The sequence below is a fragment of the Bombus fervidus genome, chromosome 1, assembly GCF_041682495.2.
Source record: "Bombus fervidus isolate BK054 chromosome 1, iyBomFerv1, whole genome shotgun sequence".
Classification (NCBI taxonomy): Eukaryota; Metazoa; Arthropoda; class Insecta; order Hymenoptera; family Apidae; genus Bombus; species Bombus fervidus.
In genome coordinates, this window is record NC_091517.1 from 26,118,819 (window position 1) to 26,142,039 (window position 23,221).

General features: G+C 44.2%; 1 protein-coding gene across 5 annotated transcripts in view; it reads right to left on the bottom strand.

Annotated features, from left to right (window-relative positions):
* Positions 1-23,221, bottom strand: part of LOC139991296 (uncharacterized) — a 182,566-nt gene that overhangs the window by 145,770 nt on the left and 13,575 nt on the right. For 2 of the 5 annotated variants that reach the window (XM_072011270.1, XM_072011254.1), the window contains exon 1: positions 22,272-22,525. The exons of 1 other annotated variant lie outside the window; for it this stretch is intronic. In XM_072011270.1, the coding sequence (XP_071867371.1) occupies positions 22,272-22,459 (188 nt within the window). In that variant the 5' untranslated portion in view covers positions 22,460-22,525. Of the gene's footprint in view, positions 1-17,274; positions 17,830-22,271; positions 22,526-23,221 lie in introns of those variants that run through there. 2 more of the 5 variants (XM_072011262.1, XM_072011306.1) reach the window with 2 other exon arrangements.

The following is a 23,221-nucleotide window of genomic DNA, read 5'->3' on the forward strand; positions in this document are numbered from 1 at the left end:
GACGTTCTCGCTGAAAAATTCAGATATCGGCCGGCAAATCCGGCAAATTGAAGCGGAAGTTGCGGGAACATCGGACGCGCGAGGCAACGGAACCGAGAGAATCTCGTTCGTTTATAAATTTAGGCTCCCGCTCGCGAGCACCCGGAAACGCTAGAGCTTGTCGCGTCGTTAGGTCCTCGTCAAGCTAAAGGTGGGACGATGCCGAAATTCCTGCAGCAAGTCGCGCGAGTCTCTCAGCGAGAGAACGAAGAAACAGGCTCGAACAAGGGGAAAAGGGGAGAACGTTGTCTCGCAAAATGAAATTTTAACGACGATCTTGTATACAGAGGCGACTGTATAGCGGCCGCAAGAATGTTTTACGGGACTACGTGCTAAAGCTCGACCGATCCATAATTTACTCACACACGTTTACGTTCGTTCGTTCCACCTATACATATCGTTCGCCAAGTACTCAATTTTTCATTCTTTAATTTATTTCCGATATGTAAATATTTTAATCCGGCAGAAAATATTGCAACGTATTTTCTCGCGTCGTGGATAACGACGGAAACGTTCGCAGCGAGAGAGTCGATCGAAGCTTGCTGCAAAATTCGCAACGGAGAACGACTTTAACCTCCGGTGGCACCTCGAGAGGGCTTCACTTTAGAAACTCGACGAACGCTTTCCAAATTTTCGGCAGCGATATCGCGCGTTGTCAGGCAATCGATTAAAGTTTCCGATGGTGATCGTAAGTGACGTGACGAAACTCGCGAAATCTCGGTCTGCTCGCGAAGTCTTCACGCGCAAAGCTAGCGTTCTCGACCGTGCTATAAAAATGGCAAACTTTGCACTCCGTATCGGATACTATTGTCCGAAATTTGGCAAAATTATTTAAGACGAGTCGCAAGTTGTCGACGCAAACTTTATTCGTCGCTAAAATTTATTTCACGCGAAACATCGTCTAACGATAGGAGATATTTTTAAAGAGCGATATTTCGCGAGACAAAAATACTCGTTGTATCTCGTAGCAATTTTCGCGCAACGTTCACTCGACAACACCTTAACCGGTATACGAGGGTGAAATCAACAGTTCTGTTAAATTGGCATCGAATCGATACAAGAACCAGATACTCGGCTACACGGCTATCGCCACGCGAACGAGAAAGCCGACTCGTGACCCGTTACCCCCGTACCCCTTTCTTAACTCAACCGCGCATACTTGAACCATTACAGCGCAGCGTAGCGACAACCGAGTGGGCTTAATTGGCGCGACGAACGCATGAAAAGCATAGCCAGAGACAAGAACGAAACGCAGATTCTACGCGTTTCAGCGACAAACGTACCACTCCCACGTGGTTACAACCCGCGACAAGAGACGATCTCGATGAGTATCCTCCTATTTTCTTGTTCGACGGATCGACAATTTGTCCGTCGTTGAAAATAAAGTTCGCGAGAAGCCAAAACGATCGAGCGCTTCCTACTTCTTCTCTTTCAGGCTGCTCGGAGGACCTAATTACCGACCAATGCTCGTCGTGACACTACCGGAAATTAATAAATATCCGGCCGGAAATTCGGTGCGGAACATCTGTTTCACGAATCCCGGTTACGCCAGAGATTCCGTTGATATCGACGAACACGGGAGATGTTAGCGAGTTTTACTCGCTTCTCGATGCAATAGCGAACCGAAGTTGACGTAATTTTATGGTTTTCGACGAGGTCCGTCGTCATTTCCTTTGTTATCGTCCAAGTGCGTTTCGAGAAACAGAGGATTCGTTAAATTCGTAATTTAAAGTTAAAAACCATTCGTATCGAAATAACTTTCGATATTGGTTCGATCAAGTGCAAATATAGTTTACGCGTGATAATTAACTAACGTAACGACGATACGACGTAATATTTTTCAATAACAATAGCAAATTAAGATACATACACGTTAGAATGATTAACGCCGTCATCCATCATCCATACGGCGCTACGTATTATGCAATTATCATAAATTCTCTAATTACGAACCTAACCTGCGATTAACAACACGCTTTGAATCACGATTAATCGTTATTGCGATAGCTTCGTTCGTTGATAATTTGAAAACATAATTCAACTATTCTGTACAAGGAAACAAGATTAACGTTTAAAGTCGTTAGAAACGCCCTTCGAAGAGGTTAATGCCGCCAGTAACAAGTAATCGACGGGCTTTAATCGATCTACCTATCAAAATTATCGCTTCGCAATTATTTCGCGATTGAAAATAATCCCTTCGTGGGAAACTTTTCTTATTCGAGCCGCGTAAAATTATCAACGACGAATCGTGCGAGCTACGTCCTTATCTATCGAGTTAAAACGTATTTATAATTTATAACAAGATCGCACTGTATTTCGAATTCCGTTACGTTACGTCAACAATAATTTTAAAAATTGTCACGCCTGAATAGCTACACGAGAAAAAGTTATTTCCAAAGTAGGATTTACGCTTCCCCTGGTAAATTTGATTTCCCTTTTCTAATAATCTTCACCTTCTAGAAGTGGAAAACTTGCGAAGATACCACGTTTTAACGATCTATACTTCTGCGGCTCAGAAACTCTATAAACTTGCAAAATAAACCGCGAAATATTGGGATAAAAGAAGACGATGAACGCTCGAAAGTATCCACCTTCGCGGTTCGCCGAACGCGTTCGGCACGAACCTAATTTTTATAGGAATTCTGTCTCTATCGACAACTCCAGCGTCTTCGCCACTCGACGAACTTGCACCGTTTCCTTCTTGTATCGCAGAAAATGGTAGACCCGCAATATGCTTCTCTTTCCATTATGCCTGTCGCTGCTTGTAGGGTGTTCACGAGGGTCAAGATATTTGATGTCAATTACAATTCAGTTATTTTTATCCAAACAAATGATATATCGAGCTGAATAACAGGTTGAACGTAGTTTCTTCTCTTTCGCTTGGCTCTTTATACGTCGTTTAAATCACTCGTATCGTATGAAAAACCTTCTTACGTGAAAACAGAATTAAGTACGTACGTAAGTATTACTATGTCGCTTTTATGCAAAAAGGAAGCAAATTAAAAGCAGATACGTAGAAACTACAAACTGTACGTAAAGCAGTAACGGTGGAAATGGAGCAGTTGCGATCAAACCCACGTTAATCGATTAATCAGGAAAGCGTATTGGCAAACTTCCAATCCCTCGGTACGAGTGATCTCATGCTCTCTATACTGCGTGTTCTCTGCATGCTCCCCGATGATTTCGCTTCCGTTCGCCAGAGATCTGGCTTCTGTTTAACGAGCCAGTGGGCTGGTTCCGAGGGACAGATGGGGTTCGTTCGCAGAGCTAAATATTCGAGAGGCAACGCATCGGCGTAAGAGAGGTACGCGAAAGCACCGGGAGCAAGGGAAACACCGGAAGCGCTCGGTCAAGGTAAGACGTTGCCTCTCTGCGTGCCCGTGCACGTTGCACATTCGTACTCGACCGCGCTTTTATCCGTTCCCGCTTCAACCTTTTCCTTCTCCGATTCTCCAATGAGTCGCGTTTCGCCATACGCTACGTTTTACCATATCCTCGCTTTCGTTTCGATTCACGACGAGTCTCGATCGGTGTACGCGTGGTAAACTTCGCGTCGTCGAGTCGTTCGAGTCACGAGAAACCACGATCGAATCGATCTATCTTCGGTTCTCCCATTACTTATTTACTTGCCGTCGATATGAGATTTTTTCGAAGAAAATTTCGCCGATAACGTCGAAGGAACGAAATTTCGTTCGACAGTCGTTGGCATCTATGCACCGCGTAATAACCACGATATTTATCAGTCTGGCAGGACAGTTAAGTCGTTGTCAGGCTTGGACGATCGCCTACATACCGTTAGAGTCGCGGTAATTTCATGCTAAACGTCTAACTTATGGTTACCGTCGACTGTAGGCAACGAAATATCACGCGGAAAGAAATTTATTTCACGATCCCTTGTATCGATTCGTTATTTCGACACGATATTTACATTTTATCGGCGTATCGAAGAGTCCGTATAATATTTATACGGTAGGTTGCCGAGTTTTCTACCTATTTAGAAATAGATATAGCGATCGTTCGAGACTCGTAGAATTTCGGGAGTCGACGACAAATCGTATCTCTTGTTTCGTGGAATAAACTTTCGGAGACGCGGATCGAAGCGAAAAGACCTTCAGCGAGTTATCTCGTTCGGTGGAGAGTACCTATTGTCCGATGCGCAACCTTAATCGATTCTAAATTGCCGTACAAGTTCTACTTAGTTACATGGGAGAGTACGTGCGTGGGATATTCGTTTTTCTGCGTTCCCGGATCTCACGGCATTACGTAAATTACCGCACGGTTCCGTTTAACTTGACCATGTTGGCGACACGCGGCGTTTAAATCTTTTCTCACAGAAAACGCAATTTGTAACTTGCTTTACCAGCTTGTATTTTCTTACGTTTCAACCTGTAATACGGTGTTGCGGCTATTTACTCGAGACACGCGTAATTAGCTTCTCAGCTTGTAACATCGAATTACGCACTTGGTAGAAATCGTGTCTACGCGTATGGATAATAGGATCTTTGCGGTTGTAAGAATAATAATGAGATAAGAGGATAAAGAGACAAAGAGCAAGCAATTATCCTATAAATTTAATTAATTCGACAAAACCACGTTCCAAGATATATGCAACAATCGTTATTCGGTACAGCGAATCAAAGATAGGAAAAGCAAACACATCCGAAGATCTGTATCACTCTTCAACCGCTATTGCAAAATTGCTCCAACCATCGGGCGATCGTTGTTTCCTTAGCCCTTCGGTTTCAATCGCAAAACACACGTCCGTCCATGCTTCTGCGTCGCTTTAAAAGGTCTCCGAAGCCACGAACCAAGTATCGAATCGCGTCGTTGCATCGGCGATCTTCCAACTACCCTCCTCCGGCAACTCCACCCTGCGCTTCCATCTCTTCTCTCCAGATCCATTCACGAATCGATCAGCACGATATTCAGTTTGTGCTTTCGCTTCGGATTCCTATGAATCTCGATGATTTCCTCTGGATGATGCGTTTTTCGTTTGTGATGAATGATGTAAATCGTGCTTCGCGGGTCGGGGGCTGCTACGACGGTTGCACGTTCGGCGGTCCAAAAGCAGAGGATCAGCAGCGTGATCGCGCTCAACCAAAACGCGCCACGACGCGCGTTATACCGCATGTTACGACGATATATTACGCCACGCGTTACATCGTCGGGCTTTTATAAGTTGCCGCTTTATCGAAATTCGCGGCAAACGTGACGAATCGCGTTGTAAACTCGTCGAGTCGTAAATTCGTTAAGTATCCATCGAACGATAACTTTTAGCGAAACAATGGTTCGAGTAGAGAAATATAATATACGATAATACGGCCGTTCAGATCGAATCGTACGAAAACGAGAAAGAAGTAGTAGATATAGAAAATATAAACAATGCGATCCAGCGAAGAGATCGGTACCAACTACGCGGATGCGATCAATTATCATTATCGTTTGATTTCCGGAAGCGGCAGGTTCGTTCGTAGTCGATATATTGCGATCGATAGCACGCTGCCAATTACATTCTCTTTCGCAGTCGCGTCTTCGCTTCCGGTTCCTTCGTTCCACGTTCGTCGATCGATTAAACTGGATAAGAAACTAGATCAGTTCCTCGTACACATATTTTACTACGTGTCATATTTTTCATATTTCTTTTGTTTTTTTTTCTTCTTCTCTTTTTGTTACGATGCAAAACTTATGCTACAAAGTTATTCGGATTTCACCAAAGAAAAGAGTAAAATACCGACGCAACGTACCATGTCGATCGCAACATGCTCGATACACGAGTGACGCATAGATCGATAAGATCGAAGGTTAGTTGCGGTAGTAAAGACTCGGGAAGTTCTGAGCGTTGATTTAATATCGCCTAGACGTCGCTACTCTCGTTATTTTACGAAAATAAACTATACCGCCAAAATTCTTATCGTTAGTTTCGCCTATGAAACGGTGTTCCAGACTAATTACGATTATCCACTTTCCTCCGTCCTAACGTAACAAAATATCGATACCGAGTACGAGGATGAAATTGAAATACGTTCGAACGAGTTATGGGTATTACGATAAAGCAAGGTGAGGCGTATCTCGATGAACTTGGACCGCAGACTGATATAACGTGGCAGCAACGTTGGCTGAACTTGAGCCAAGTCGACGAGTAATCTTGTTGTAAACGAAGGTCCAGCTGTACGGAGGGAATTTAATCAAACTCGGACACTGCGAACTCCGTGCAGTTCCATCTTCGACTAACGGGCAGCTACGCTCCATCGCTTGGAGGTATCTTCTCCCTGACGTAGCGTTGCATCCGTTGTTGACTCAGGATAATGGACACTGTGTTACGGCGACGCAACCAAGAGATGGTAATTTTGAATCATGGCCTGCTCTTTTAATTACAGATACAAAGATACAAGAAACTCAAGTAGATATCGATACTCGATAACGTCGACTAGTATTAGACGTAAGAAAGGAAAAATATGTAGCTTCCGTTGGAACAACGAGTGCCGAAAGCGATCTGACGTCGCGTTCTACTTCCTATCTGCGCGAAAAGCCCTGTCTAAATAAACCATTCTACACGATCGGACTAGAAGCTGCGTCGACGACCGAATAAAGGGACGAACGTAAAAATGGAAGACAAAGGGGAAAAAAGAAATTGATGACCGAGTCGCGTGACTGGTAGACCCAAGTAAAACCCAGCAGCGTCTGTTCGCACAAAGAGGATGCTCCCGATTATCGCGTCCCGGGTAATATTTCGCTGGCTATAGAGGAAGTTTTATCGCGACGTCCGCTTCTGATTCGTCCGAGGGATCTGGTGCGGCGGGGCTGGTGCGTCAATTAAAAAACGCCAGCGTACGATTTGAAACACCTAACTGCGATTTGCCGCAGCTTCGAAGAGAGACGAGCTTCGATCGATAGGTCGAAGATATGCGCGAAAAGAATTACCATCTCGATTTTTCTTACCCTTCGCTGTTCCATTTGCGAAACGCAATAAGGGCGTATGCGCGATCGTATCGCTGAAAGGATATCCGTGTCCTTCCGAGCTCTATTTTTGGCGGCACGTAAAAGTTGCGTATTGCGTTGTTACGGGATAGAAAACTTGCTGCGATTCAAATTCTTCCATCGTTGAGGCTTTGTCGAATTCGTAAAGAAATAAAATACCGCATGCGTTATCGACGAACGTACACATTTTCACGCCGTCGCGGTGTGCACTTCGAAGCATCGCGTAAAAGGGAAAGAGCGAGACGAACGACGCAGCGACGCGACCCAAGCTGATCCCTGACAAAAAGCAGACAACAGGAACAATGGAACGATCGACGTGACAGGACGGAGAAAATTGAGTGGCCAGGGGAGAATTGGAAACGAGATCGGAGCGTGCTTCTATTTAAGAGAGCTTCCAGACACCGATAACGATCGAGTCTCGCTATCTTCGGAGGAAAACCGATTTGCCCGTCGTTCGATTCGATTAAGACGATTCAATCGAGAAAAACACATTACACGAGTATGCGTCCTAAATACAAATTCTTATTATTTCGTTGATTATTTTCCAATTATTTTAAAAGAAATATAAGATGGAGCGAGAACTATCGAAACTTGGCGCCGGTATTATGACACATGATACAGAGCGTAGAGGCGAGCGAACAATAGCGAGATAAGATATGTATTTACGCTTGCCTTGAGTCTACGTACTAAAAGAAAAAACCGTCGTTTCCGACAACCTATATTACCAAGTTACTACGCGAATCAACAATAAATATAACGTAAGGTTTATTTGTTTGGCGAGTAGTTTGAAATTCTACATAAACGAAAGTATAACTCGAACGAAAAGATTTTAAAGGATAATTCGGATGGAGGATAAAATCGAAAGGACAAAAGGAAAGGTAAAGGGAGAAAGAATCTTTTTTCCTCGACCCACCAAATTCTTTCGTCCGTCGTAAGATAAAAATCGCACGGCTCCCGAGGATACGTGAAAAGTAGCATTTTCCGGGTTTCCTTCGGCCATTCGCGAAATATAAACCGGCGATGAATAGCAACGAGGTTTAGAGAACTGCGACGGAAGAGAAAAAGAGGAAGGATGAAACGCCTGCTGGATTTCCAATCTCTTTGCCAAACGCGAAACGACGTCTCTGAAAATCCTGCCAACTGCTCGTAAACTAGAAAATAATGTTCCTCGGTCGGTAAAAGGACCTGCGAACGAATGCCGAGAACAGCGACGGCGTCATATAGCACGGCGATCGTCCAACGATGTTCGCTTTTTCTCGAAACGTTAAAATCCGTGGGTTCAGCTTCTGCGCGATAATCGAAAAAACCGTCTGAAGAAGGTCACGTAGAAAGATCGTACGGACGATAAGCCGCTTTTGCGACTCAATAACGCAGATAGATTAAACGTCAACGTATGGAACGCTACGGTCTAGAGATAAAAGGACAAGGTGCAAGATACCGTAAAGCCGCGTGACCGTTCGCGATCAACCTGAAACTCGTAGGACTTCGAACTTTGTAAATTCTGCTTCGAAAAACCCCGTTTCGAATCGATCCAAGGCCATACTACGATCTATTACAGGTCGTCGGACGATCGCAGAATCTGCGATTCCACGTACACGCTCCTCGAATGAAATCGGCTCGTATCGACCCCGAATTTCATTCGGATGACATTCGGATCGTAGATTTTCTACTCTTTGAGCCGCCTGTTCGATATGAAATTTCAAATAAGCAGTACAGAGACAAAGATCTAGGATCGCAAGTCCAAAGCAAGTACGAATTTGAGATTTCGTGACTAGACTCGCGGATATGACAGATTCAGATTCTACGCTTTGGGGTCGTGGACTCGCGAGATCTCGCGAACTTGACGCGATGCAGCGGGGAATTCGTAAGCAGAAATCATGAAATTAGGAATTCTACGACGCAAGGTAGACCGCGACGCAAGGTAGACCGCACAGCTTCAGGACCTTCGCGATTCCTCACAGTTTCAAGAATTCTAGCTGTTGCGCTTCTACGTACATACGTATATATCTACATTACGCGGATAAAATACCGTTTAATTGCATTTTAGTTTAGTCTCGTTTTAGCTTAGAGGAGGAAACCTTACCTTTACCTTAACTCTATCTCTCGTTTATCCTAACCTCGTGAAAATCCTTCGTCCATCGTCCTCTTTCTCGCGCGCAAGTTGGAGAAGCCGCGGCTAAATCGATAAGCAAAATAAACAACGAACAACAGCAGCAATTTCGCTGTCTTAGCGACGCAGCGACGTCTTCTTTTATCCTCTCTATCGGACATTCTCCCTCGTGGCAGGTGTCGAGACGATTAATCCTCTGATCGTTCGAGACGATACTCGTCCCAATATTTTCTTCCTTGGAACGTCAAGCAACGAAACGATCTATGAAAGACCTACGAATCTACGGATGCGAAGCGAATCGTTCTAAAAATACGACAAAAAATGAGAAGAACGAAATTTCAAAGCCGATCGTTCGTTTACCGAAATTCTCGATAATTGCGTGTAAATATCGACTCGTTAGCTACATTTATCGGCGCATATGCGCATCATTTCGCTCGATACTGGTACAGCCGCCATCGACTCGTCGGCGCATCCGTTCCTCAGGCAAATAACATTACTCGGCTATTATCGCTCGCAACAAGCAAATTAAGTAGCGAAATCGAATAAATCGAGAACCGAGCAAATAGTTCTTTCGTTGAATTACGTCGATCGTGAAATTTACGACGTGGTAAATACCTACTCGAGTCGCACGTTTTTACAATTTTATTTGAAATTTCTTTGGTACGATGTTTCGCGGTGTGCAGTTTCGTTCTGTCGGATTACCATTTACTTCCTTTTATTCCTTCGTATCGAAACCTTTCGCATTGCTTGAAACACGCGAACGCATAACGAAATACTTGTCTTTGTAAAAATAACGAGGGTCCGTTTTATATATATATATATATATAATCCCGGAGATCTGTAACGTCAGAAAAACTGTCGATACGAAGATGCACCTCATTCGTTATTATTTTTCACGTATTAACGCGCATTTTTTTTTTTTCCATATTTCGTTGCGATCTGCCTCGTTTCATATCGTTTTTATAGAAAAGTAAAACTCCGTTTTTCAAGGGGCGTAACACGCCAATTCGTATTCAGGAACATTTTGCGCGGCGACACGCGATACTTTTCGAGAGCGAACGGTTCGACGAAACTGGGACGAATCGGTGGCGGAATATCAAACGTTTATGGCGCGAGATTAAACGAAAATATCGAAGCAAGAGAAGGCTGGAGGAGAGGTAATTACGATGAACGACAGGGTCGTTAAAGCGGAATTATCGCCCGACCTTGGCTCGGAAACCTGCAACGATGTCGAGAAAAATGCCACGTATACGTGCATGCACATGGTTTCATTGAAACTACTCGAGCATTTTCATCCTCCCGCCGCTAAAAATAACTACGTATAATCAAGCGTTGTTAATGGTAGTCCGTTCGCTAACTACTAATGCTCGACGAAATTCTGCTGACGGTTGCTCGTTCAACCTCGCCAAAAGTCGAATACTTTTTGTATGTTGCCGATTTAACGATCGGCAAATGCAAGACAATATTTTTTAACGTTACAGCAATTTTTTCATCACTTTGGGGAAAAATCTTGGATATTTTGCCAAATCACAACGTCCACTGAGACTCTTGGACGCCTGTCGGAGAGAATCAAACGGCTGTAATTTCGAAGGAACGGGCTAGGTCGTGGTATTCACGACTGCCGCGCCGCGCCGCGACCTCGAAATTCCCAGATGCGATGAAATTAGGCGGCGCGGCGCTGGAATTTCTCTGCGGCCTCTCGCGCAACCGCTACATTCACCAGCGTAAACAGCCTCGATCGGGCAACGGCCATTCGTGCGCATTTCGTTTCGTTTGGTCTCGTTTGGTTTCGTTTCGCCTAGTCTTGCCAGACTCGCGTTGGCTAGGTCGGTCGCTCGGATATTAATCTCTTTGCCAGTTTCCTTTGATGTTTTCCAACGTCCGGAGTATTAATCCGATTTGTTCGCGACAGACCGGCCGTCCTCGGCTTGGATAATTAAACGGTTGCCATTTTCCGTCACCACGAATCAGCCTTTCCACCGAACTCCGATCCCTCGAGCTTGTTTTCACAACGCGAATCGAATTCCCTATTCTTTGTAACACGCGTCCATTTATCCCTTAAGTGCTCGCTCGTTAAATTTTCCCCGCTAAAGTTGTATCAATAGCAATTTCATGGAAACAAAGCTTCTTCTACTTTTGTATTTATGACACGAAATGAAACTTTAGCTACGTAATACACGAGAGGCAGACCTTAAGAGGTTAACGGATGATTTATTGCACGTTCATCTGGTGTCGTTAAGTCACTCTATGCATAATAAACGAAAGACAATTACTACGGCACGCATACCCCTGCATACTGATGACCTTTATCATCTTCGCCAATTTCCCAAGTTTCTTGTCCCGAGTTTATATCAATGCGAGAAGGATTCAATTTGCTTCAAAAATACGATACAACGAACCTCTGAATTTTCGTTTATACAGAATTACGTCAAACACAAAGGATGCCTGTCCATCCTTGTTTAGAAAATTACGCGCACGACGTTTCCAACTATGGTTACTCGATCGAAATGCAATCGCATCTATGCTCGCTGGTCTGATTTCTAACAACTACTCGCTATTAACAACGATTATTGCCATCTCGTGCTAGTTAAAATCCTTGACAAACAGCGAGTTAAACAACAAGAGACTAAAAAGCGTCGACACGACGGAGCAGTTGCTGTTACTTTTAGAATCCTGCGAGCCCAAGGAAAATTTCCCCTAATGAAACACGCGAGATACGAACGAAGGCACCGGCAGACGGCAAAGAATATTCCAAATAGCAGGTACTTTGGAAACACGAAGGTCACCTTTACTTTTCTAAACCACATTGGACGACTTTCTTTCGGCAGGTAAGAGTTTCGTAACGTTGCCACAAAGGTAAGGTCAGGAATGTACGTAAACCGCGTAGTCTTTTATACGTTGCCTTTTATACACGAACGTCTATGACACTTTTCGCACGATCTGTGTTTTACCATTTTCGTAAGTAGCTCTTTTCCACATATTCACGATGTCTGTCTGCTATAATCTCATCGTGTCGAAGAATATCGTAACAGAGAACGCGGAGACGTGCTATCGCCAAACTTTCTTCGTCGTTCGACGTTTTCCATTTGTCGCAACGTTGGACTTATTGGTTACAAGGGTAGGTTACGGATCGCACGAAAAAGTCTCCACCGCCAACTCCGTCAAGTATGCCACGTTCGAGTAACCCGATCCAAGCGATAAGTTTGGTAATGGACGCGATCGCGGCAATTTTTTGGCATATCCTCGCACGGATCATCAGCCTCTTGACCCGTGAATCTTAAGTAGCGTGATTTACGCGACCTTTGCGGTATGTCCCGCGGTCTCGTTCCAGAAATGTTTAAAAGAAGAAGTATGCAGCTGCGGCTAACGAGACCCGTCCAGGGAACGTAAAAGTTTCCGCATTAGCCGGAACTGCGAAAGGAAAACGGGCAAATTACCTAAATCCCACTGGACTGCAGGTGGTCCGGCAAAAAGGAGCAACCAAACGTGCTCCAGCCATAATCTCTCTCTCTCTCTCTCTCTCTCTGTCGTTTGGGCTTGCCCTCTCTATGTTCACAAATGCAGATATTCGTTTAAACGTCCCGATAGATGTCGCGTTCCAAAATCTAATTTTTATGACAAAGATGTTAAAAGGTTTCCGATCGAATCGATCCACGAATAAAGATCATGTCCGGGTTAATTATAGTCAGCCAAGTTGGAATATCGTTCGCACGATAATTACCCCTTTCGAGACTAACGCGACACCTTATTGCACTCGTAATGCGTTTCAACTTTTACGAATCTTGGAACGAACAACGATTTCGAGTTTCTAACTCTTCGTGTTTACTGCAATTTGAGTAACCCTACTAATCGGAACAGAGCTATATACCTGGCTGCGTTTGAATATTTTTAGTTCACACGGTCCGATCTCGGTCGTCGTAATAAGAAATCTCTGGTGAATAATTTCATCGGCGCTGCAGCCACGAAGAAACGAGGCGAAGGCGTTGAATTAACGACTGACGCGACACTGCGCGGAAAGGCACGCGATTTTCCTCCGCGCTGAAAAAAGATAAAGAAAAATCGTTCCAGTTTCCTTGATTCGTCCGGTTTTGAAATAACGCCGCGACCCTGAGTTCCCTTTCATGAAAGAAACGCGCGTACCGTATTCATTCTCCGGCTTTATCTCCGCTTCGTCTACCATTTACCTTTTTCTTTCTTTCTTGATCTTTGCAATTTCGACCCTTTTTTAGCCCCAATTTCGGTTCGCAGTTTGCTTCGAGCCAAAGGACGTTTGAAAAGCGACGCTCGCGAATCGTGCAAACGTCAGGAGGCACACGGTTCTACGTATTAATTTTCTCTTTTGGAATTTCGCCGTGCCGCGGAACGACCATCGTTACACTCCAAAAACTTTTTTTACTCCGCCAGAGATTTTCGACAGAGCGCTTGGTTTCAAGGAGTTATCGTTACATACACGACCTTCCCACTCAATCGCAATCACCACGTTTGCCCACTAGATAACTTTCTTCTCGTTGCTCTTGCTGGTCGAGACTTCTCCGTAATGCTCGACGATTACTCTGAAATTTAAGTTCGGCCAATATCGTAAGGCGTTAGAAATCGTCGTAAATTTGTTTCAAAGCAAAACTCTTTTTTTTTTTTTACAAGATCAGACAAAGGACGTTCCTTTAGATTAGTATCGCGATCAACCGAACCGTAAAATATACGGTATAGTCGTTTTATACGAAAAACGAAAAGTTGGAAAGAACGTAATGGAAATAAATGCAAGGAAGCGGCGTATGACGCGAAATTTCGTATCAAAGAAAGCAAATTTTCAAGATAATGCATCTGCTAGAAGTTATGAATGATTCAGCATATCGCGCGTAACGGAGGGATATTCGATTCTTATGGAAAAGGAACAAAACCATTCATTGATATTCGAAACGTTATTTCCTTGCAGATGTATCGGTTTCTGTATTCCACGAACGTTGTTTTAAACAGATTTTCAAGCAAAGTTCGACGCTCGTTGAGTTCCATCAAAACGAATCGAAAAACGAATCGAAAGATATCACCGGAACTTTTTTAAAACGATATCTGTCTTTACTCGTCGCCGTACGAAGATGCAAATTTCGCTGCGCCTATCACATTATCGATTACTCGCTCGAAGTTAGACGAACGTTTAGTCGAGCGTCGGGCAAACGAATGTTTCGTCCGACATATCGTGTCGAGCATTACCTTAACCTTTTACAGGAAGCGTAACGCTAAATATAGACAAGCTAATATCGGTACGGTAACCAACGTTCCAGTTAAAATTTCGATCGATTAGCCAAATCTGGTATCGTTGGTCCTACGTCCCTTGTAAATTTCAATTATCAAATTATCCGACAGAAGAATCTATTTTACCAATATATAAAACTATCGGCTCCTTTATATTCTCGCAGAATCAATAACAATAATTGCATCGTAGGTACATAGATTTGGGTGGTGTGGTAAATTATAGCAAACTCTTGTACGCTTCGCACCACGCCCATCGACGACAGACGAAACACATGTTCTACGATAAACGCCCAAGTAACCGCAGTCGTTAATCAATTCCCTGCAATTAAATTCCACTTTCCTTCAATCAGCTGTGCGCACGATTGCCCCTTTTAATTATACCAGCAAACGGCTGCATACCGGGAAACCGATTAAATCGACGGAGGAGATGCGATATACCGATCGTACTTATCATCCATTGATCTTGCCATGGATAACAGACAAACCAGATCCTTCGCAACGAGATTCGTCCGTATCTGTATATTCGACGAGCAAGTTAAAAGCTAAATTAAGTTTTACGATGTTTTTGCTTTATATCGTCCGCTCGTATTCACAATTTTAGTCGTATTCGACGCAATTTTTTCACGCGACTATTTTCGCAAGCTCGTTTATCTCCATTCCGTGCGCTCTCTATCTAATTTTATATTTAACTTTTCTCCGTACGGAATTATCTTTTGACGAAGCGATGCCCGCCAGCAAGCACGATATTCGGAGAGAGACGGTTTAACGATCTCCGAAAAGAAGCTAACCAAGAGGATCGACAAAGTCGAATCGACCACCGTGAAAACGAGGCGGAACACCGCCGTACCGAACAACGCGCTGCTTTCGAAACGCACCGTGAATATTCAAGAAGAACGAAATTTGTTCAGCCAATTACACGCCACTGTCGTTCCTGCGGCTCGTGTCGCCACATTCTTTCACCACCTACGATCGTCAAAGCGAACTCTACGCAAACGAGATTTTGTACTTTCAGCAGCTTGTTCCACGACAACGTTGCTGCGTCCACGAGCCCTTTACGATATTACTTTCAGCCAACTCGATACTCCATCGAATATCCATTCCGAGTCCCTTACGCAAAATATATATTTCGTTCTTGCGATATTTGATTCAACGCGAAAACGTAAAAGCCACTTTATCGTAATAACGTATCTAGGATAAAATGTGCTTCGGCGTGAGAGCAATTTATTCGACGCGAACCGACCGAGATAAAACTCGTAGCTGCGAAGGATTAAACGTAGCGGAAATATTTTCGACTCTGATATTCCTACTAATAACGAACGAATCAGCCTGTGTACGATACTCGCTGTTATACGCGTGCTTGTATCGCTCGTAATGTTCATCTCGCAGACCGCGAACGTTCCGTGATCGAAGGTGCCGTGAAGTTAACCGCAAACTTGCCAATTTTGCGGTCACGCAACGGTAACTCGACTCGAACTTGGTATCGGAAGCCAGTGCTGCGTTTGAGATGGTTCGTTATCGCAAGTTTACCGCGTAATTTCCACTTCCACCCTTTAGTCCATGGATATCTATGGCTGTCCTAAGTAAACCAGTTTCGCTTCAGCCGAGGCCAATCGAATCAGCTATTCGAAACATAAACGAATTAAAATGCTTGTTTGTCGATCGTCCTTCTAGATGCAAACGTAGGCGAGTTACGCGGTCTTTAACGATGGTGATTCGTTTATCTCGGCTGTTCCGACGGTACTTATTTTACAGTCCTTATTTTACGAGACGCATTTTATCGCATCGTGCTGCGCTACAGCTATCTTCTGGACGGAGTTACTCGTGCAAATACTCGGCTGGCCATCGATTCGCTTAGACAGATCTCGGGTCGTAACGACAAACGTTTCGTACGTACGAAACGAGACTTCCTGGAGGGATCTGCTGCCAAATTTATCGAGCAGTTGAATTTAGGGTGTAATACGTTTTCTTCTTGACTTTACGCCTCTTCCGATAATGGCGACTAAACGCCGATGAAGCAGCCATTTCCGCCTCTGTACGACTCCATTTCTGCTTTCTGTCGTGACTAGTCTTTTCGCTGCGCTTCGGAAAACTATCGTCGTTATTAACTGTTAATTAATAACTCGTAGCGATATCGTATCGAAGAGATTTCGATTTCGAGAGCAGCGGAATTTTCAGCAGCGAGGGTCGACGAAATAAAAATGACATCGAAGGCGGAACACGCCAATCGCCAACGGACGTACGAGCGATTTAATCGGCCTCGTAACTTTTAATAGAATTCTGTCGAGTTTGTCGCGATATAGATGCAATGCGAAAGAATCCTATCGACCAGCGACTTTCATTCCTTATTGCGTTTATATCGAATCGATGCGCTCGACTCCATACCTCGTCTTGATTACGGAGACACATCCAAGTACGTTTGGATATCGAGGCGGCAATAACACGATTGTAATTTCTAAGGTTTCCGGGGTTATCCACCCCGTAATTCGAATTCGATCAACACGACGATACCGTGCGAAATATGTGGTTTTACAACGGAACAAGCAAATCGATAAAATTCTCGACAATAGTCGAGAGATAACCACCGTGCTGTCGCGAAAATGTCGGCAAAGTAAACACAACCTGCTTCGCGCATTATGACGTAAAAGCTGGAAAGTATATCCTTTTGTGAGATATAATCACGGATCCAACTACGGACTGGATTCAGGATTAAGCATAGAAGGTAGCCGTTCGCGTGCAACTGACGCTCCGTGTGCCACTGAATTTTTCAATTACTTTAACTTGCCTGCGCGTTAGCTATATTAAAAGTGCTCGAGACCGTTTTTACAAAAAAAAAAAAAAAAAAAAGAAAAAACTATAAGAGAGTAACTTCTTGCGGGTAAATTCGCGAAAGATCTTACCTCGGTGTGGTATCCAGCGTACAAAATGGAAGTCCGAATCGAACGGAACGCCTGAACCGAGCACGCACCTTTTTCACTTTCACTGGTAGCCGCCTGTATTCCGTGGAAGGCGGTTCGTTCTCGCGAAACACCTCGCTGGAAACAGCGTCGTCTCGTTACCGAACTCTTCGACGATTCCCTTAACGGGATTGCGAGCGCGCAACCGGAAACCAACGGAAACGAAGAGGGATGAAAAATAGGGAACGCGGTGGCGCTGAATATTTATAGGGATGCCCTGCATAAACAACGCGACCGGGCGCGATCGCCGTGAAATTATCTCGCCGTTCCGCGATCCTACATTTACATGTCGGAATACAAGACCGTTTTGCTCGGACAAACGAGATTTCGATCGGTTCTAGCCAGCGGACTGAATTTATGTAATCGTAACTGTTATCCAAAAAGATTGTCAAGAGATAGGATAGAACGAGCACGAGGATACGTTTATCTTCGACTATCGTCGGATTAAAACGAATTACTTTTACAATCGGAATTGTACGATCCGTTCCTTAGTACGTCGATTTTCATTCGTCCAATCGCTAACGCGTACATATATTTTTATAGCAATATATGTTTCTATTACACGCTTGTAACAAAAAAAAAAAAAAAAGAAAAAAATGAGAAACGATTGAATCGTGCGCTTTTATAACGCGGAATAACGGAAGAGAAGAGTAAACTTAAGAGAGCAGCGTCCAGCGACTTTCCTAAAAATAATTCGCGGTAGAGCGCGGAAGAAGCACAGGCAGGAGACGCAAATATCCTGTAAATAAAGTACAGAGCACTTACAAAATGCTCGGCTGCTTGAAGAAGCATTTTGGACAACTGGATTCTCGCTTCTTACAAACGAGAACCAGATGTCCCGTATCCTCTGTACATTATTCGCGGCATACGCTAGTCTCTTCTCCCACGGCCATGAATCGTCCGAAGGTCACCGTGCATCGTTTCGTTCAATTTACATTTTCCCCCTACTCCGTCTAACTCGAGCATAAAAAAAGCATTTTATACTTTCTTTAACTCGTTACGGACCGATAAAATTGTAAAATCTAAACGAAGGACGATACAAGAAACAGTGGCGAAGAAAATATCAATCTACAATTTACAATCGTAATGTTAGAAGGCAGAGTTCGATCAAGCCAATTAACAGATTGACGGTAAAGGAAACGCGAAACACGGAAAATACGTCGACGAAACGAAGAAAATAAAAACTCGAGGCCTCGACTCGTCGAAGGCTAACCACGGCGAGAATAAGTCCAGTTATGCAAATTCGGTAGTTTCGGTAAATGCGTCGCGCGATACGCATCTCTGAATGGTAAAATGGAACCGTTTCCCTAGGAAATTTCATGGAAACGAGGAGGAACTGTTCCAGAATCGTATGGACGAGGCCCGTGGAAATAACAGTACCGCGCGGTGTACGCAGTGTAAATGCCAAGAGGCGCGTCTTCGACGAGCGTTGCATTCTACCGAGCACTTTTTCTCCACGCACACATATTTAACCTCCGACACGGAGCTTCCACGAATCCTCGATTCGTTCGAATTCCTCTTCGATGAAACCGAACGTTTCGACGCGTTCGTTGCGTATTCAAAAAAAATTAATCGAAAACAACCGCTAAATTAATCTTCCCTGAAAAATTATCCGACTTCTATTCCAACTATTGCTCGCAATATTTAGCCTAAGTAACTCGTCGTTGGAACATTTTTGGAAAAGAAAGAGAAGATTTCTGTGGACGAATTTCACAACGAAAACCCGTAACGAAGGGATCCTCGTTGCTGGATAATCCCACAACTATGCACGTATAATGAAAATCGCTTTATCGCTGGGGATACCGGGGTCAGAGATAGTTGCACGATGCTGCGGTATTCGTTGAAACCGCTTCGGTTCGCTGACGAAGACTACGCGTGACAGAAATTTCATTTAGGTATTTCGTCACCGCGAGTGTCTGCACGCGTTATTTGCACGACGCGACGAAAGCTGGTACACCACCGATCCGCTCGAAAGCGTAGAAGTAGAAGAGTCTCGACGTTAAAAGCACGATTTTTCCTGCGAGGAGTTCGACTCCGGCTGAAAGGCTGGGTGCATCGCGTATTCCAACTTGTTAACGGAACGTCGCTCGGTCTCGTCGGTGCTCGACGGATTTGAATAAAGCTCTCGCGATAGGCAGATCGATCGACGCTCCGCGATCGACGTAGAACGACCGATACTCTTCCGATTGTTTCTGTGCGCGATAAACGAGCAGATTTTTATGAAATTACTATCGGTACCATTGGAGTTTAAAAATTTAGAACGATAAAATGCGAGGCCGTCGATCTTTTACCGGAGAGCGAGCAAAGAGAAATGTCGGAAAATGTCATCCAAGTTAACGTTTTATTTCAGACAAAACCCAGCTATATTACAAATTTGTCGCTTGTCGCTTGTCGCATGTCGGATGAGTAAAGAAACCGGACAAATAGATTTCGCACGAATTAACCGACACGCAAGGGCCGAGGCAAACGGAGACGGTCACTCGGTTGCTTTAAAGAAATAAACAGGATGAATCGGAATAGGAAATTTGATCACCTGCCTTTCTACTCTTCCAACCTCGTACACGCGATATCATTTGTGTTTCTTTTTTTTTCTCTATTTTATCCTCAAGAAAATAATTACAAAATTATTAGGTACTCGACGTACGGAACGACCGCTTCCGGTACCATTTTTCTCCCAGCTTTACGCGCTGTGTACTTTGCCGATTACAATCGATCGACGCGACACCAACGTGAAATATCGAGCAACGTGCATTCGCTGGAATTCGATCGACGAAAACGCAACGTTAATTTCTTCGTCCATTTTTTCAAAAAAAGATCAAACGCTAGCGTAAAACATTGATCTAAAAGATGATTTGGAAAAACTAAAGCGCGGTAGTAACGTCGATTCGATGTTTGATCGAAAACAGCAGGAAAATGCGAGTGCAGGATCGTCTCGATCTATTATAGTTTCGTTTAAACGTAGATCACTCGAGTATCGTGAAACTAGCACCAGCTATCAAAGTATCAAATTCTCACGTTATTCGATCCATGTACAATTTAACGAGTCGTTTGTAACGCTATAATCGGAGAAAAATGAAGACGAACCACGTTAATAAATAAAAGAGATAAAAAAACACGAAAAAAGAAACGTGTAACGTATAAACAATTATACGGAGCGATCGAACAAAATTCTGTCAAAGAAGCGAAATAAGGACTGTCGTATAGAGTATAAAGGATTTCGCCGGCACAGAAAAATCGCGCGACAAAAGGTAATATAGAAAGAAAGTCGGAAACACTGACAGCACGTAGAATGATAAAGTACGCCGATAAACGGACGCGAACAATGCGAAACGCGACTGGATCACGCACGGTGGAGGAATCGAAGCGAGGGAGAGAGCGAGGGAGGAGGGCGGGGGGAGAAAGAGAGAACGAAAAGAGTATCGCGAACGTCCGAACCACGCGAGAGTTCCTGCGGAACTGACGGACACTTCCGTACGATCGTGGAAAAATCACGGGACTACCCCGTGTTTGGTGGGGTAGCAGTCGCACGACCGCAATCCTTCGCGCACCCCCCACGACTACGGAGTACTACGGGAACATGGAACGCGGAATACTATGCGAGCGCCACGCTATCCCTCCGGCTGGATGAATGATCACCGGAACTACACGATTGCCCGGCAATTTCCAAAAACTGACGATTTCAGGCTGATAAGGGATATTTTAGATCGGTCTTTTTTTATTTTATCTCGATTTTGCTTCTAGTTTTAGCTTCGCTGTTGGTTTGACTTTTAAAGAGATCCGACGAATTGCACGAAAGGGTTAGGAGAATTGATACACACCTGTGGTGGGGATGGAGGGAACGGTGATCGATTCGAACGCGTTTCCGTTATAATAGTTGTCTTGCTCGAATATTATATCAAATATCCTCGCTTACCTAGTTTAGATTTTCATCGTTTGTCGCATACACGTAAAACGCGAGTAGATCATATCACGAACAATCTTACCTTGCTTTTTATTCTCCGGTCAGTTGGAATTATCGGGATCGATAACAACTTACTTACCTGCAACATAGAAAAAAATTGCACGCATTAGATTGGAAATGTTACGACGATTCGCTCCGTAGATCTTACCGTGTCATTTAGTATTGTTCGTTACCGTCGTATTAACATCGTTCGATTCGATGTTAGCGTCATTTAATCTTAATATTATCGTCTCGATAGCTCGATAGCTCGATAGATTAACGTCCTTACTATGACGAATGTTTGTAAAATGACAATTTGATGCGCTGAAATTCATTGATTATCCTTTTGAGTAAGCAAACTTCCACGAAATGCGATATTACAAATACATTAGCTTACGTCGCAACGGGCTTGGTGAAGGTCTTCAAATATTTAATGTCTTACCATTTTGTTAAACGCACAGAACAATTCTTTCTCATCGATCGATTTCGATACGCTGAAAATCGAATACAGTCAAATAGAATAACCTCTCGAAAAAGAGTTGACGGTAGTATCGATACTATCGGATGAAGAATTATTACAAAATCGTTACTATTTGAGACTAAACCAAACCCGACATCGTTAGTATTCCGAGTACATCGCGTCTGTTCACGCGAATAAAAAATTTCCAAATATACGAACGACGCGCGAGAAGCGTCAAAATACAATACGCTTTCGTTAGTTTTTCGGGCAGAATTGTTAGATTTAAAAGTAAACAACTAGCGCACACCTGCGAAAATGCGCGATTATGTACCGACATTTTTAAAAGCGTAAAATATCGGATTATGTAGGATATTCGTTACGTCAAACCTGCGGCTATCGCACGAAACGTAGTTTCGTAACTCTCTAACGAAACAACCATCGAACAAATTCCTCTCTCGTCAAAGTGACAATCACCCACTTCCACGAGTTCACACGTACAATTCCCATTGCGATCGTTAACTCGACGGACGATCATCTAACCTTGTTGCTCCGGCTGGTCTGACAGCGTCGTACCGCACGCTGAGCTTTCTACGCTGGTTCCTCGGGCTTCTGACGATCTCTCTGCCATCCCTGTGGACCTTCGCACCGCTGCACCCGAATCTTTGCGAGCTCAACGGCTGATAAGTGTCCGTGGCGCAACGACGGATGCAACTGCAGCAGTTCGACATGCCAGAAACTCGCTATCTGCTTCAAGAAATTCGGACGCTCTTCTCTTTCTTCGCGAGGACGCTGACGAGCGACGTGAGCGTTTCTTCGCGAGCTTGCTTCTCCAGAAACCAAAAGACCGATCGTGATAACGTTCACGGATCGACGACCATCCTGAACGAAACGGGTTCACTCGGATTTCGGTTTTGTTGGCGCGTATTTCGAGCCAACAGCTACGAATTGCAACGCGAACATGCCAAACTTCCGGATTCCCCGCGATCGGATTCCTGCCGAAGCCACCGTGCACGCTGGAATTTCGAGAAGCGGTTCTTTCTATCTCGTCGACTCCGTTCAATTTCGCGCCCGCTTCTTCCTTCTCAACCATCGACCATCGATTCGTTGGGTCATCGTCGTACGATCTGCGAAGCGCTTGATCGAGTCTCTGGTCTTCTCCTCCTAAAGTTTGGAGTTTACGATTGCCAACTTTCATACGATCGTGAAATAACCGATTACTTCCTGAAAATTGCTTCGGGCACTTATTAAACATCGACGTTCGTGCATATGCTCGGCGATCGTACGAGTTTTGCATCCATCGACCCGACGTCTTCGTTGTACGGAGATTTAGTGGACGATACAAGCGCGTGAGTGGAGAAGGCGAGAAATTTATGCGCGCCGGATGTCTGTAAGGATTCGTAGCGTTGGTTTTGAAGCGGATACGCTGTACAAACTTTCTAATGTACGGCCATCTCTGGAGTCGGCAGAACTGTGTAGAAACTGTCCGAGGT